The sequence below is a fragment of the Neophocaena asiaeorientalis genome, unplaced genomic scaffold, assembly GCF_003031525.2.
Source record: "Neophocaena asiaeorientalis asiaeorientalis breed wild unplaced genomic scaffold, Neophocaena_asiaeorientalis_V1.1 scaffold761, whole genome shotgun sequence".
In the NCBI taxonomy this organism is placed as follows: domain Eukaryota; kingdom Metazoa; phylum Chordata; class Mammalia; order Artiodactyla; family Phocoenidae; genus Neophocaena; species Neophocaena asiaeorientalis.
In genome coordinates, this window is record NW_020174818.1 from 83,834 (window position 1) to 96,785 (window position 12,952).

At 52.5% G+C, this 12,952-nt stretch overlaps 1 protein-coding gene across 1 annotated transcript in view; it reads right to left on the minus strand.

The window, feature by feature from the left end:
* The window catches only part of RNF220 (ring finger protein 220), a 214,832-nt gene that overhangs the window by 18,968 nt on the left and 182,912 nt on the right, over window positions 1-12,952 (minus strand). Inside the window, exons 3-5 of the mRNA XM_024760366.1 lie at window positions 7,638-7,683; window positions 4,017-4,118; window positions 3,282-3,339 (exon numbers count right to left, since the gene is read on the minus strand). Of these exons, the coding sequence (XP_024616134.1) occupies window positions 3,282-3,339; window positions 4,017-4,118; window positions 7,638-7,683 (206 nt within the window). The remainder of the gene's footprint in view (window positions 1-3,281; window positions 3,340-4,016; window positions 4,119-7,637; window positions 7,684-12,952) is intronic.

Consider the following 12,952-nt stretch of genomic DNA (forward strand, 5'->3'; position numbering starts at 1 on the left):
GGACCAGGAAACAGCGGCTCGCACTCCGGCAGCAACAGGCTGAGGCCGCCCTGGGGTCCCTCCCACCGGCCGCAAAGCCAACCCGCCCGGGTTTTAGTGGCTGCGAGGTCCTCCCACCCTACTCCACGGCCCCTCCCAGCGCGGGGCTCCTTCCGTCCCGGAACCCCGCCTGGCTCCCGCCTCCCGCGCGGCTACCCCTTTGCTGGGGAGATGGCGTAGGACTTCCTGATCGCAGTGGCCCGTCTCACCGCGAGTCCCAACTGTCTCTTCCCCAGTCCCCAGCCTTTCATCAATCCCGATATTAGAGGATTCCCAACGTTTCACCTATCTTCTGGACAACCTTTGGAGCTGCCACTGGCAACGCACAGCCACGCGGCCAAAGTGGAACCCAGCATCCCTCAAACAAGGGCCTTCTTCCAGGATTCTCAGTTTCTAACGGGATACCGCCATCCACTCTGGTGTGCCCACACCAGATAGTTGAGAGTGAGTCGTCCTTGACCCCACCCTCCTTCAGTTCCTCACACTCAAGCCTTCTTTCATCTCAGAGTCTACCTCTAAAGGTCTCCTACATCTTTTTATCTCCCCTTCTGTGTATCGCCTTCTCGCCCTTCCAGGCCTAACCGAAAAATATCATTTCCTCTCTACTTCCATCTCTACTCTCAGTATGGCTTGTACAAATGGTTGTCGGTGGGCTGACCACTCCAGGGATGGGGCCATGTGTGAGTCCTGGGTGAAGCCAGAGCCCGGCACAGCGCTGGGCACAGGCCAGCCATCCCTGCGTGTTTCTTCAGTGACTATACCTATCTTGGATGTCCTTGCTCTAGTTCATAATCTTAGGAGCTCTCTAAATTTGCAGCTGTCTCCCATCTGGTCTTCTCATCTCCAGCTTTTCTTCCTGTAACCCATCTTCCACCGTACATGCAGTGTGATCGTTGTATCATGCAAAATTGACCCTCTTTCTTCTCCCCTTTAAATCCTTTAGTGGTTCTCCACTGAGATTGCACCGTGGTATACAGGTCGTCTCTGACGTGCTCTGCCTATTTCGCCAGACTCTTCTTCTGCCACTCCTGCTCTCTCCTTTTCCCCTCCTGACACTACCTGTAGCTCTTTGAGCACCCCATACTCTGGACTTTGGGCTATATTATTCTCCATGCACCCATATTCCCTGCTTGGATAACTGTTTGTTGTTCATCCTACAGGACTCTGGGATGACTTCGCTTTTCCCTCAGTGTTGGGTTAGTTGTTTCCTCTGAGTTTTCACAGTCCCTTGGCTTTCCTTTGAACTTGGATATTTTGACTGTTTACAGACCTGTCCCTTCTACTTGGGAGGTCATCTCTATCCAGTAACGGTCTGGCATGCAGGAGAAATCCGTGGGGTGGAGAGGAGGATATTTATGAGGGAAGCCCCTAAGCCCAGTGCAGGGCTGAGAAACAATCTAGGATTCAGGGCCAGACAAACTCAAGTTCAAATCCTGACTTGGTTACTTATAATATATGTGCTCTTAGAAAAGTCACTTCTTCTCTCTAGGCCTGTTTCCTTAGCTATAAATTGGGGGCAATGAATCCTAGCTTGCACAGTTGCTATGAGGGTAAAGTGAGGTAATGGTTAAAGGGTTAGGTAACCCAGCAGGGGCTAAGGAAATGGGAATCCAAACCAGAAACCAGTGCCTCCTGATTTCAGGGCCAAGTTTGATGATTTTTAAAAAACAGTCCAACATAATTGAGCAACTACTACATGCCAGGTGTTGTGTAAAGATCAGGGGATTCCAGCTTCACTTTCTACCAGTTCCCCTTGTGTTTTACATTCTAACAAAACTGAACTGCTAGTGGGTCCCCAAATACATCATTCTGTGTTACACCTCTCTGCCTTTTGCACATACATAGTATTGCCTTGATCTGGAATATCTTTTCTTCCTGGTCCACCAAAGTGAACTCCTACTCATCCTGTTCAGTCATTACCTCCTCTGTGAATCTTACTCTGATTTTCTCTTTCATAGCACTTAAAACACTGGGCTGTAATTATCTATTTGCACATCTAACCCCGTGAGGGCAGGGAGCCTGGGCTGAGCATGAGTGAGTACTAGATAAGTGTTTGAGTAAAGGAAGGAGTAAAGAAGGGGCCTTGGTGAGCCCGTCAGTCTAGTGCAAGAGTCAGGCTCATCATGATAGATTAAGTATGTTCATAATTCTTGGCAGCTCCTCCTATCAAAGAGCTGCATTTCCTCATCCCTTGATTGTGTTAGCTTTGTGAGTTCCAGAGCCTAGGCCTCAAGAGGCCTTTCAGCTTTGGCCTTCGCCCTCTTGGCATGACACTGCCCTGAGACTGCCAAGTAAGGAAGCCAGTCTAACCTCCTGGAGGATGATAGGCCGTATGGAAGAAAACCAAGGTCCCTAATCTCCCAGACATGTGGTGAGGCCATTTTGGACTTTCTAGGCCAGCTAGTCCTCTAGCTGAATGAGCTTAATGAAAGAGGAAAGGCCTACTCAGCCGACAGAATCATGAGAAATCATGAGAGATTATAAGTTGTATTAAGCCACTAAGTTTTGGGATGGATTGTTATATACTAGAAGATAATGGAAACATACTTAAATGGGTGTTGATATAAGATGATCAGGGCAATAACATGGGCATGAAGGGGTCATGAGAAGAGAAAGCTAATCCAGAAAGGCTTCCCGGAGCAGAGGGAAGTTGGGCAGGTTGTTGAGGGATAAATAGAAATTTGATGGGGTGGGGTAAAATAACCCGGTTAAAAGCAGCATGTGTAAAGCAGAGAGGCAAGAAAGGAGTGGCACAGCCAACGAGTGGTTAGCATTAATCTGGTGAGCACAGCACACAGGATTCACGGAAGGCAGTATTAGGAATGAAAGCTGGAAAGGTTGACTCTAAATCACAGAGGCCTTGGTGCCATGCCTTTGCACACCTAGCGTATGCCTAGCATGCCATGCCTATGCCTGATGGTTACTCTTCCCCTAGTTCAACAAATAGTGGAGCTGAATGCTGTGGCTGAAATAGACAGGATCCGCTTCTGAAGGCAGGGCTCTGTCTCCCTTTGGGATAGAATTCTCTGGGATGGAGCCTTGTCTCCCTATCCCAGAATCCCCTAGAGTTGGGTCATTTCTCCATCTTGAATCAGGATTGTTTGGGTGAGGACTGACTGCCTTTCTCAAACCAGGGCTCACAAGAGCAGGGATCCCTCCCCAGGGCTGGCACTTTGGGCTCTGCAGTTTGAGTCCCAGACAAGGGCATCCAGCAGAGGAGGTGCTAGTTGAAGCTGGTGTACAGCCCACACTCCGTATTCCACTCACCAAACTCTGCACCCTGACGCCAGGCTGTGTCAGCTAGGAGGAAAAAGTGCCCAGAGAGAAGACCTCGAATTCCAAGAAAGGCTTCCTGTGTGCCAGCAGTGGCCCTGGTTCTCTACCCCAGATGACAGGTCCCTGCTGCCTTGTCTCTTTGCATTAGTCAGGGCTGTGTTTCCCTGTTCACATAAGGGCTCCCTGAGAAGCCGTGCTGCCATTTAGATAGCATGTTCCTTGGAGCAAGCCCTGTTTTCTGCCCTCTGACTGGGGCTCCTGAAGGCAGGGCTCTGTCTCTCCTCAGAAGCTTCTGGGGGAAGCTCCTTCTCCTTCCTACCACAAATAAGGTCTGTATAAGCTGGGATATTACCCTTAGGTCCCTCTCCTGCTCTGATGTTTTAGGATTGTGTAGTTATGCCCAAGGCACTCACAGGCAATCTCTCTCTCTCTCTCTCTCTCAACGGAACCCTAGAGGAGACCTCCAGATGGCTGGGATGCTTCCGAAGAGCCCACCTGAGCCCAGGTGACCTTGGCATCTCTCCCTGAAATCTATCTATTTACGGCACATTCCCTGACATCTGTGCCTTTCGGTTCAGTTAGAAGCACTAGACACAGAGGGAACCAAACACAGTTCAGGCCTTTCCCCTTGTATCCTGAGGATGGGAGGAGGTAGCCCCAGGCCTGCCCTATAAGGCAGGGCCCATCCCACCCCTCCTCACCTGGTATCTGTCTGAGTGGTGCAGGTCGTCGGTGGCAGACGAGTGTGGTGATGCTGTCGGAGACTCTCCTTCCCTCTTGATGGAAGCAGACAACAAGAGGGACTGGAAGAAGAAAAAGGACACGTGGCCTCAGGCTGAATGAGACCTACAGTCAGTTCCCTAGAGTGTCCGGACCTATGGAGCTTTTGGGATAGAGGCAGAGAAAAGGAGGGCAGAGGGGTAGAGACCACTTGAGATTATGAAGGCATGTGGTCAGGCCCCCCAGAGTCTGGTTGTGGGAAAGGATAGCTTGATCCTAGGGATGGGTGGAGACCCCTGGAGAGGGTCCAACCTCTTCCACCCCAGCGAATCTCTGTCCCAGTGGGGCAGGCCTCCCAGTGGGCTGAGACTATATATAGGCTTTGTTCTCCCATAGTGAGCAGAGACTCTGGGACCCCTCTGAAGGGTTGGGGGTAAAGCCCTGCCTGCCCCTAATACAGGCTGGTGGCAGCCCCGCTATGGAGACAGTAAATTAAATAGTGTGTAAGAGTTGCCTTCGTGCAGCTAGGGATGTACACTGGCTCCATTTATCCCTGTGCTGTGGCGATGACCCCAGCAAAAATCCCAGCAAAATGAATGCCCCCATGTCAATCCTGCATGGGCTCTTCTACATATGCCCGCAGTTTAGATTAATACACTGTCTGCTTTAAACTGTACACGAGCACCACAATTCTAAATACCACATGGCACGTTCAGCCTGCTCTTGCTGCCTCTTGCCAAGGCCTGTTCAACGGCAAACTGGGGCCTGGAGGCCTGAAAGCAATCCATACTTCCTCCCCCCCACCTTTTCCAGCCTGCACAGCCCAGAGCCGGAAGCATACAATTCCCTAGGAGGCCTCCCCAGCTTAGAAAACCATGCCAAATCGCCACTGACAGCCCAAAGAAAGCAATTTGGGAAAGATGGAGCAGCCATTTATCCTTCATCTCCGACTGAGCCTTAGGATGTGACCTGCATGCGGTGGCCATGCTGCACATCCTCAGGCAAGGGCCCTGGGAAGGGGGGGCAGCTGCTGGTCTGGCAGGGTTCCCTGACTCAGCCTCATCACAAGAGCAGGAGGAGGGAAGAGGCCAGGCAGGGACTGGGATGGGATTCCCTGCAACTTGGAGCCCCTTCCTCACCTACCCAGGCCCAGTGGGAGGCCTAGTGGGTGCCTTGGCCCCCAGCTCGGAAAAGAGGTAGGCTTTCAGGCAATGTCCTTTCCCTTCTCTGGTCCCAAGGAGGATGCTGAGGAGGGGAAGCATCGTGGGCCCCCTGCCCCTACCCCCCCATCATGAGAAAGTTCACGCTTGTGTGCTCTCTCTCATTCTCTCTAGGTTAGAAGCCCTGAGAGGCCTCAGCATTACACCTGGGGCAAGCGGAATAAAAAAAGGTCACTGGCGCTTTTTAAACATGGACCAAAAAGCAGTAAAATGTGTTTTGAAAAAAAAATCCCGACATTAAATCATGACTTTTTGCCTGGCTCTTCGCCTCATTAAAAGTGGCCTTTTGGAAGGTAAAATTATCATTGTAAGCGATAAGATCTTTAAGAAAATAATTCACGGCTTCTTCACCCTTTAATATGATAGCCGCCACCGGCTAATTTTTTTCTTAATGGCAACGAGGCCATCAATCTTGTCTGAGGCCCCCTCGCCCTCTCTTCCTCCTCCCTCCCTCCTCCCTGTCCTCTCAGTCTCTTGCTTGAACCTTCTACCTCGTGCCTCTTCTACCCATGACCTGCTTCCCTAAAGCCCCATTCCAGGCTGAGGACAGACCCTGAGACAGGCAGCTTTGGGGGCGTGAGCCTATATCTAGAAGTGGGTGAGCGGTGGCCCTTGCCTCTAAGTCTGATTATCAATGAGCCCACGTTGGTGGTTGCAGGAATCTGCACATATTTAAGACTTCCTGTATGAGTATTCTGACGGGGCCAGGTGGGCGTGCATCTGTGTATGTGGGGAACCAGGTGTGGACGTGGATCGTGTCTGTGTTTGTGCTTTGAACCCAGGCCTCACTGGGGTCCAGTCCCCAGCCTGCCAGCCATGCTCAGGTGTCAGGGGTCAGTGGTTGTGGCTGACCTGGCAGCACGTCCGTGACCTGCCTGCCTTAACCACAGCCACTGGAGACTGCAGCCTGGGCCAAGCTCCGCCAGTGTGGCCCCCCGCTTCTCCCCCAACGCCTTTTCTCTTTAGGGCTGGGAGGGCTTTGCTTCCTTGGCCAGGGCCTGCATCAGTCCAGGGCTGGGCTAGGTTCCCTGCCCCTCCTCTGTCCAGCTTGCTGTGTTGAGTGATTTCCTGAATGAAAATGCGGAGTCCACTCCCACCTTTTTGAAGGGCCTGCAGGGGAGACAGGCCAACCCCCTGGAAGTAAGATTGTCACTCTGGCTCCTTTTCCCAAAACTGCTCTCTCAGAGGTCACCAGTGCTTTTAAGACTTCTAAATACAATGGCCTCCTTCTCTAGCCCTTTTCTGCTTGACTGCTGACCAGCCCAGACATTTTGGAATTTTCTTCTCTTCGGCTCCTGGGACACCATGCTCTCCTGTGCCCCTCCTCACTCGTCACTGTTCCTCTTCTGCTCCTTCCCTGGCTCTGGGACCTTCTCTTGACCCCCAGCACAGGAGTCCCAGACTCTCTTCTTGGCTTCTGCTCTGATCTCTCCACACACACTCCCTTACTGATTTCATCCATTCTGGGGAATTCCCTGGTGGTCCAGTGGTTAGGACTCCACACTTTTACTGCCAGGGGTTCGACCAGTCCCTTGTTGGGGAGCTAGGATCCTGCAAGCCATGCGGCGCAGCCAAAAAAAAAAAAAAAGTATCCATTCAGCACTCATTCCTCACTCCCTGTAGAAAGGGCTGAGGATTTCTGCTTTTATAAGTCATTGTGAGAACTTATAAGACAGGATGCCACCTTACTGAGGGGTGGGGGAGAGGACACTCAGTGAGTGAGTGTTTAGTCCTCCAACCCCAGGTCCCCACTCCCTCAAAACATCATCACCTTTGGGGATGCAGTACCATCTACCTGTGTGGCCACCTATGGGAGTTCTTGGTACAAGTCATGTCATCCTGCTGAGGCCTCTGGCCCTTCCTTTGAGCCACTTGTCCTTAACTCTTCCTTTCTCCATCTGATGCTTTCAAGCTTCCCTTCCATAGTGTCTGTTCAGAGGGTCAGATTGTCTCCCCAAAAGAGCCCAGCATCCTCTCTGGCTCCCTGTTGCCCTCAGGACAAAGCACATGCACACACCCCATGGTCTGGCTTCTAAGGCTCTGCACCACCTGTCTTGACCTGCACTTCTATATTTTTCTTTACCTGCGACAGCTCACCTTCCTCCTTTGAGTCTCCCCAGACTTAGTGTCTGGGTCCCCCACACCCCCAGGTCATTCTTGGCTTTGACCCCATCCTGACTAGAAGAGAAAGTCAGGTGAGCATACTGTTACTCACATGTATACACACATGTACTCAACTGCACGGGGCAGCCCGAGGCCTCAGGCTGACGATCAAACCCTGAAAACAGCTGGGGATCCAAGAAGAGCTCCTTTTTTTCAAGAACCAGTTCTGAGTGGGCTTAGGTTAGGATGGGCTGGAGGAAAACACAATTGTCCACCTACCTTGGGGGTGCCTGGAGCCATGGCATCCTTCAGAAGGGAATTCTTGCTGCCAAGAAAGAAGAGAACAGGGTGACCATTCCACTTGCTGCCCAGGGCATGTAAGAGTAGAATAGGAAGAAGATCCCAAGGAGAGAAGACATACCCAGCCTAGCCCAGCCCGCCTCAGCCAAGCTCCACCCAGCCCATTCAGCCCCAGCTGGCCCTGCCTCACTCAGCCTCCATCAGGGGCCAGGGGCCAGAGTGGGCTCCTGGGCAGGGGTACTGACACTAGGCATGTTAGGCTGTCTCGTGGATCTGAGGAAAGGGGCTTTACCTGACTGCTCCTATCAGCCCTGAGGATTCTTCCTGTCCTGCTCCCTTCCTTCCAACCCAGTCCTCAGCCTGCTCTTAGTTCCTATGGGATTGGGGTGATAGAACTGACATGGCTCTTGTCAATTCTCCCTCCAACATGCTGCAAACTGCGTTAGGCCAGGAATGATCTTCCCCTGATTCAATTTGTCAGCCCCAGGCCCTCCGGCATCAGGCGCGGCAGGCGCGGCAGGTGGGCGGTAGCTGGGCCCTGAAATACGGTGGGCGGCTCAGAGTGGGGGGAGCAGGGGTGGGAGGTGATGGATGGGCTGTGGGGGAGGCGAGGACTGTGTTTAATAACAATATTGGTATGCAAGGCCAAATCCTGCGCTAAGCATGAATGATCCAGAGCCACAAAGTATTACAAATCCCCGCTAAACAGATGCTGACAATGGAACAAGACGTATCAAATCAGATCCACTTCAGAAACATTAATATCCCTGTTCCTGGCCCTCCCTCCCTGCCACCCCGACTGTGCTCACCACATCTGTGCTCACACGTTCACTTACGTGCTGTCACGCGCACAGAAATATTACATGCACACAGAGGCGCTGGCTGATACACACAGGAGGCAGATACAGCCAATTCACATAGCGTCCCCACACAGATGCACATACAAGGTGTACAGGTAGAGCACACCCAAGAGATCCACACAGCACAAAAGACGCACCCCCAGGGCAGATACACTGGGCACACACGGGTGGTGTATACACAGGGAACACACACTGGGTCAGGTATAGACACACCCAATATGTGAGCAAAGGCATAGGCAGATTTGGATAAAGTAAGAGTTCTCACCCAGGGCCATTTTGCCCCCCCAGGGGACAATTGGCAACATGTGGAGACATTTGTTTTTTTTTTTTTTCGGTACGTGGGTCTCTCACTGTTGTGGCCTCTCGCGTTGCGGAGCACAGGCTCCGGACGCGCAGGCTCAGCGGCCATGGCTCATGGGCCTAGCCGCTCCACGGCATGTGGGATCTTCCCAGACCGGGGCACGAACCCGTGTACCCTGCATCAGCAGACGGACTCTCAATCACCGCGCCACCAGGGAAGCCCCGTGTGGAGACATTTTTGATTGTCAGAAGTGGGGGCGGGGAGTTTTCTACTGGCATGGAGTGGGTAGAGGGGATTAACCATCCTGCAGGGTACTGGATAGACCCTCACAACAAAAAATTATCCAGCCCCAAATGTCAGTAGTGCTGAGGTTGAGAAACCCTGGTGTAAAGGCAGATACACACATATCCATTGTCTATAATTCTGTCAACGTGTGGTCACACCTGGAGGCTCAGACATGCACGAAGAGGTGCAGGCACACAGAGTCCTGTTCCCAGAGATGTGTCCTTAAAGACACATTCACAACTGTCACCCAGGCCTGGATGAAGAGCTGTGCCCACATCCACACAAGCATGCACAGACACCCACGTGCGCCAACACACACCTGACACTCGTGCACCCACAAATGTAGACACACATGGATACACACCCACACAAGCAGACACGTACATCACAGTGCAGGGTCCAGAAGGCTTGGCAGCAGCAGGCTGAGGCTAAGATCTGAGTGTAAAAACAGCTGTCTGGGGACTTCCCTCGTAGTCCAGTGGTTAAGATTCGAGCTTCCACTGCAGGGGGCGCAGGTTCAATCCCTGGTCGGGGAACTAAGGTCCCACACGCCACGGGACATGGCCAAAATGTTGAAAAAACAAACAACAACAAAAAACAGCCGTCTGCCTGTCCGATCACACAGTGGGGGCATCACAGGCAGGAGAGGACCACCAGACTGGGTTCCAGTCAGTGCCATTTTGTTCATAAATGGTCCCTATGGTCCTGCTCCTGATCCAGGCACCAGGGATACAGAAAGGAAACTGAGCTGCTTTTGAGGAACTGCTAGGTGCGAGTTTGTTACTTTTATCTTTCCCTCACTCAGCAAGTGCTGACGTCACTGTTGTGCCAGCCCCATTCCTGGACTTAACGGGTGCAGAACTGAGGCATCTACTGTATGACACTGTTCTCGCCAGACCCCTGGACTGAAGTCGGAGTGTTATCCGAGCAAGATCAGGGTGAAACAGGAGGAAAGAATGAACAATTATTGTGTACCCACCACACGTGACAGGCACGGGCTAGGAACTTTAGATGTGTCATCTCTTTAAATCTCCACAAAAACTTTACAAAGTTGACTAGCAGGCTACGTGACACCTCTCTGCTCACACAGCCCATGCAGGGTTTGGGATTTGAGTTCATGTCTGATGGAGTTGTGCTACTTTTCGGTTGGCCACACAGCCTCCTAAAGACATTCAGGGGTTAGGATGGAGGGCTGAGCTCTGAGTTCTTTTTCTTTTCATTTTGGGAAGTGTACTTCTGACTCTGGGCTTTAGTTTACTGCGCTGGTGAATAGAAATGGAGACGTTTAGGGCCAGGATGTCCAGCCTCTCCCTTTGCCAGTCCTATGGATCTTTTCCTGGCAATCCTCTTCCCCTTCCCTCGAGTTGGACTGGTACTACGCCAGACTCCTTCCCTCTCCCTGAGCAAGTGCCCCACTGCCCTACCTTTCCTCCAGCAACCTGCTTACCTCCAAGTGTGCTTGGTTCCCCCAGACACAGGAATCTGGCGAAGGGCCCACCTTGGAGAAGAGAGTCCGAGCCCTGAGCTGAAGGCTGCCGGGCTCCAGCCCAGCCCATCCGCTCTGCTCTGCCTTCGTCCCTCCCTGTTTCCACAGCCCGCCCCCAACGATTTCCTCCCTTCTTAGTCACTCGCTGCCTAGTGATCCATGGGTTTTAAATTATAACTGGGACCCAGGAAACGCGTTCCTAAGTACAATATTCATGGGCTGGGCTGACACTTTTAATTAAGGTGATTTACACTGAATTATCCTTGGAAATAAAGAAATGGTGTGCTGCCCGGGAATAAACCATCATCACCAGCCGCCTTTGTAAGTTACACTTTGTTTTAATCTATTTGGGGAATTGTTTATCTAGTTCATTACCCAACCAAACACTGAGGCGGGCCTTAAATAAGGCTTAAGTGGGGGTGGGGGCACTGCCATCTCCACACCCCGCCTCCTGTCTAGTCACCCAGCCTCCCTCTGGCTCCTTCCAGCCCCTTTAAAGCACTGACCAGAGATCCTGCTTCCCAGCCTACAGGCCAGATCTCAAAGTAGGGAAGCCTCCAGGAAAAGGTCTCTGAGCTCAGGCCCCACCAAGCCAAGCCCTCCTTTCAGCTCTGTGCAATCTTTCCACATCCAAGGCTCTTTCCTCTCTCTGGGTGGAAACTCCTGTTTGAAGGCCACAGAGAAGACTGGGGGCCACTCCCCGACCTACCCTTCAGCCTTCAGCCCCCATCTATTTTCCTGCCTGTCTGTACACATCGTCTCCACCCCATCACCATCCTAGAGAAAGCTTAGCGTGCCCAGAGCTCTGTCCGCTGTCCCCTCCTTCCTTCAGATATCTGCTTCTCTGCCATCATCACTCTTCCCGTGACCCAAGTCAGAAAGCTCTTCCTAGTAAGTACCCCACAAGTAATCAGCTAAGTTCTCTTGCTTCTCCCCCCCCCTCCCCCGCACCAGTCTCTCATTATTCCTTCTCTGTTCCCACTGCCACTGCCATTGTCCTAGATCAGCTTCACAACCTGTCCCCTGGACCCTGCCTAACCTCCTCACTTGCTTCCTTGCTTCTACCCCCAAATCATGTCCCACACTGGCCTCCAGAGTGATTCTCCTACAGCTCAGCTCTCTGATAGGCTTCTCCAGCTCACTGATGTTCTAATTCCCCCATTACCTCCAAGACCACCCTCCAGCATCGAAGGCTCTCCACTATCTGTCCTCAGTCTAACTTTGCCCTTCTCATTCTAGGCAGCCGAGTCCTGGGGCCTATTGGAGTTCCTATGCAGGACTGAGAGGGGGAATGGTAGAAGATGGGGTGAGGGAGGGTGTGTGGGCACAGCCTCTGATCTCTAATGGAAAAGTGCTTTGAAAAGTGTAAGTGCTTTGCCAATGGGAGTTCTGACTCTTCTTCCTGTGTCTGTGTGCCCTTGTGCCTGTGGGAATGAGCATATGTGGGAAGCGGTTCTTTTAGGGGGTAGGTGTGAGCACATCTATGTGTGTTGGAATGGGGCTGTGTGCGTGTGTGCCTGTATGTTGTGGACATACATTTGCACCTGTGTCTGTGAAAACCAGCCAGCCCTACTTTGGGAGCTGGAAGGTCCCTGCTCCTCCATGTGAGCCCTTGGGTGTGTCTAAAATAGCAGCCTGCTCTGTGCTGTTGGGCAGAAGGGGGCAGAGAGCACAAACCAGGCCCACCCAGAAGAGCTCCTCTGGGACCAACCATGTGGGAGGGTGATGGAGAGGCACCCTGGCAGCAGCATGCACGGACTCAGGAGCTGGCTAGGCTGAGGGAAGGGAAGGAGGGCAAAGGAGGCAAAGGCAGGGTAAGAGAGGGGAGGGGACAATTGGAGAGAAGAGGAAAGAAAAGAAAGGGAGGGGAGCAGAGAGAAGGGAACAGAAAGGGAGAATTGGAGAGCTGGGGAAGAAGCTGCTGGCCACATGCCGTGGATGGGGATGCCCTCATCTGGGCTCTGACCAGAACTCTCTGAGTGATGCACACACAAGCTCTGCCCTCCTGCAGGACTCGGTTTCCCCATCTGTGAAATACCTGATTAAAGCTCGGCGCTGATGGCGGGAAGAGGAGGAGGGAGGGAGCCCGGGTGCCACATCCTCTCCCAACCTCCACTTCTCCCCTCCTGCCTCCTAGAGAGCGGGCAGGAGCGGGGCAAGGGCATCCAAGAATGGGTCCCTCCCCAAGCTACCCAGGCGCCACGGCCCTCAGCCCGGAGGGAGCTGACACGCTCCTTGGGAATTTATCACGCACCCAATTACAATGTTAATTGGCAAGTTCCTGAAATCAATTAATTCGCAAATTTTTTCCAATTAAAAATCCAGATAAATCACAAGGGCGGCGGCGGACCGGTCCAGCCTG